General features: G+C 42.8%; 1 protein-coding gene across 1 annotated transcript in view; it reads left to right on the top strand.

Annotated features, from left to right (window-relative positions):
• The window catches only part of LOC103598404 (serine/threonine-protein phosphatase 2A 55 kDa regulatory subunit B delta isoform-like), an 18,078-nt gene extending 15,248 nt beyond the window's left edge, over positions 1-2,830 (top strand). The window contains 1 exon segment of the mRNA XM_008582392.1: positions 994-2,830. Within this exon segment, the coding sequence (XP_008580614.1) occupies positions 994-1,273 (280 nt within the window). The 3' untranslated portion in view covers positions 1,274-2,830.
• Positions 2,831-4,029: the final 1,199 nt, after the last annotated feature.

Consider the following 4,029-nt stretch of genomic DNA (forward strand, 5'->3'; position numbering starts at 1 on the left):
CAGCAAGTTTCATGTGGTGACTTGAATTACACCTAGACGTTATAAGGAAGGCCACGCTGCGATGACAGGGCCTGAGGACGTGTGTCCGAGTAGGAGGAAGCAGAGGAGCCAGGAGGCATTGTGTGCATTCGTCTTTCTCAGAACTGGACTCGTTATAGAGCCGTGGCTTAGTTGTGGCAACACTTGCTGTCAGTCAGCCACGTTTCTCTCGTTTTTATAGATAAAGTAAGATGGCAGATGTTTTTAGCAGTGCGTATAAAGTTGTATCGTGAGGATACACGTTTCAGTGTAATTTTTTGACTGCAGGGACATTTGAAAGCCATTAGAATTGATCCTGAAGAAATAAGAACACGGACGGTATTGCAGGGTCTGGAATTTATTGTGAAATGGGCTTCTAGGTTTCTGCTCCAGTGATCCCAGTGTTTAAGACTTTCACTATTGGTGTACCTGTTGCGTCACGTGAAAGAAACTTTTTGAAATTAAATTAATAAAAAGCATTGTTTGATCAACTGTGAGTGAAGATACAGCGATAGATGTGACGAGTGTCTACTGAACGTGAACACGTGGAAGTCGGTTTTGACTGTGTTACTGACAAAGAGCAGACGGCTTGAAAATAAATTATACTGTTATTCGTGACTGAGACAAATAGGTGTACAGGGATTTTTTTTCCTCACTGTTTCAAAAAATACACTAATGTAATTAAAATTATGCATCCATTAGATTTTTACTTCTTTCTGTCATACTTATTTTTACTGACATGATTATACCTAAAAAGTAAGAAATCTTTGCTGCATTTCTCTTCAGATCCTTATTATTTTTCATTTCTTATTTCTGAAAATAACTGGATTCTGTGGAGGGAGTGGGTATAAAAATGACCCATACTGCATGGCAGCGTGCTGGGCACAGCGTCGAGGGGAGAGGGATGGGTCTGAATCCTTTCTGCTTACGTTCCCGTCCCTTAGAAGCGTTGCTCTTTTTCCTTGTTTTCCACAGTGCCATTATGACTGGGTCCTACAACAACTTCTTTAGGATGTTTGATAGAAATACACGGAGGGATGTTACACTGGAAGCGTCAAGAGAGAACAGCAAGCCTCGAGCCAGCTTAAAGCCTCGGAAAGTATGTACAGGTGGTAAGAGAAAGAAAGACGAGATCAGTGTGGACAGCCTGGACTTCAACAAGAAGATCCTCCACACGGCCTGGCACCCCATGGAGAACGTTATTGCTGTAGCTGCCACCAATAACTTGTATATATTCCAGGACAAAATCAACTAAAGAAGTTAACTTGAGGACTAAGTCTTGTCTTGCATAGTGAAGCCGGTCATTTTCTGTCAGAGAAAAGGCATTGTTGTCCTCTCCATTAAGAACAGTGACACACCACTTCCCTTCCTAGACACAGGAGAGAAGCGGCCTCAGCTGGAGTCCCAGGGTGGTTCTGCCTTCAGCGAGGTGAGAGGTGGGTGCTGCTGCTCACGCGAGAAACCCACTTGAAGCAGAATCAACAGACATGGCTCAGTAAAGGCCATTACTCTAAATAAATGTATTTATTTAAGTCTGAGCCTTCCTTTCCAGTTCATAGACCAAAAAATTAACATCCAAGAGAAAAGCTGTCAGGTATCTCTCCAGTCCTCTCCCTCTTTCTCTGCCATCATACTCGGGCCTTCACACACGTGGGGTGTGGCGACTGTCCACACTCTTCCCCAGCCTTCATCTGAGTCCAGGCGGCCTTCCCGTTGGTGTGTGAATACAGCCCGAGCAGGCTCAGGCAGCTTTACTCACCCACTGTACCTACCATCACCTTCTGGTGTAACCACTTAATAAAAGCAACACACTATAAAAAGTGTTTTTAAACCCAAACATAAGTATCGTCTTTTTATTTGCTTTAATTGCATATAGTGAAATTATGCAGAATTATTCTTTGGAACTATTTGAAAAATTTCTGTCCTCCTTTGGCAGAACGGTGGAGTATGTACAGTACTTCCGTCTCTGAATTTGCCTGTCCCCAAACTGCCATAACTTGGTTTTGTTTCTGTAGAAATAGTCCATCTGATTATACCAGGTAAGATCTGGGAAAAGCCATAATTGAGGCCACCTCTGAGAAAAAAAACTGCAAGGAGAAGCAACAAAATTGCTGTTACTGTATTAAAAGTAGGCCTCAAATCCACTACAATTGAAAACCTGCTTTCTTTTTAAACCTTTTTAGAAAGTACTCTGGCGGGGGAAATATACTTTTTAAATATTGCTAAAATTATACGCATGCTAAATTTCACATTGCATTTCAAGCCAGCAAAATTAAACAATTATTATGTGATGCCTCCAGTACCTTGGTGGTCTATTTTGAAAGTAGGATATTTGATGTCAGAAGTCAAGATTTCCCAAGACAGAAAATAGAGGTGAACCGATGCTAAATGATGGGAGCTTGCTTCCCTGAGATTTAACACATGAGCCTGATCACGATAGCTCCAAGGAATGGAGAGCCAGGGGCCTTGTGCCACTGCTGGAATTAGGGTGTATTCTGATAACTAATAATATAGATATGCAAGAACAAAAAGTCTGTTATCACTCTGGATTAATGTTAACAGAATGCCACTTTAGTTTACATTAAATTAGAAATTGAGAATCTAAAATACCTTTATTTTAATTTAAAAGTAATTCTTATGCTGTGTATTGGTGTTGACACAACTTACAGAGTCTGAGATGTGGAACCAAGTTGTTTAAACATTAGTCAATCCTGGTCCTTAAGAAAAAAACAGTTCTAGTAAAATGGGATTGTATATATCTGTTCAACTATTTTGACCAAAAAGTTTAATAAATTTTAAATGTTTAACTGGATTTGCACTGTGTATTTGGACAACTTTTTCCATCTTTCTTTTAAAACATATTTCCCACTAAACAGAAACCCAAGCTTGCACTCCTCCAAGGGGACAGACAGAACAAAAGGTAAGAGTGTTCAGGTGGCTCCTCATGGTGCCCGTGCTCTGGTGGGCCGCGCTACTGCACAGGTCTATAAACATATTTCCCACTAAACAGAAACCCAAGCTTGCACTCCTCCAAGGGGACAGACAGAACAGAAGGTAAGAGTGTTCAGGTGGCTCCTCATGGTGCCCGTGCTCTGGTGGGCCGCGCTACTGCACAGGTCTATGTGTGCACGTTCAGCTGGCTCTGGACTCCCTGCAGGGGGAAGCTGGCCACCCTGTCCCCATTTTTGTGGCTTCACCCTAGTGTTCTGTTGATGTTCTCAGACTGTAGATAATAGTTACATATGTTGGCAAAAAGCAGGATTCACTTCTGAGAAATGTGTCCCCGTAGCAGGCATGTGGGAAGTTTCTGCCTTGTTCATTCTCCTCTCACACTTCTTATTGCACTCGTGCCTTTTTCCATCCCAGTGAGGTAAGAGTCAGACTTATTTTTTGTATGCATGTTTGTTTATAAAGTTTCTGTCATTTCTCTTCTAAAACTTTCCCCTTCTTGCTTGCTTGAAGAAGTTTTGTTTCTGCAAGTTAATTTGTGAGTTTTATTGCTTAGAATTCTGTGCTTCTATAAACCAGTTTGTTCTGCCATTACAAGACAAGACTCAAACAGTGTCTAGTTTTAGAGTACACGAGTCAGTGGCACCTGTGAGCCGAAAATACAGCAAGAGCCAGGTTTCTGTCCTTCCTGGGCGGAGCTAAATAGCAATAGTTTTCAACACCAGGAGCCACCCCTGGAGTGGTGCCGCACCTGGTCAGTGTGCGTGTATCCGGTACCCTCCCGCCCAGAGGGCTGTGCTCTACCATGCTTCTTAGCAGGAACTGTTGTTCTTAAAGGGGGACGAGGAAGATGTCAGAATTGGCACTTAAATTTTTTTTCTTTAAGCGTGTGTCTGCACCCATGGACCGGCAGCACTGGCATCACCAGGGTAATGACGGGAAGTGAGGTCAAAGCCAGTGGCAGTCCAGACTGTGCAGGGCCATGGCAGTGGCAGCATCTTCCCAGCTGCTATAGGTGGAGGAACAGGAAGTGGCTGCTGTATGCAGGACACTTCTATGCTC

This window comes from Galeopterus variegatus, unplaced genomic scaffold (assembly GCF_000696425.1).
Source record: "Galeopterus variegatus unplaced genomic scaffold, G_variegatus-3.0.2 Scaffold2600, whole genome shotgun sequence".
Taxonomy (NCBI): domain Eukaryota; kingdom Metazoa; phylum Chordata; class Mammalia; order Dermoptera; family Cynocephalidae; genus Galeopterus; species Galeopterus variegatus.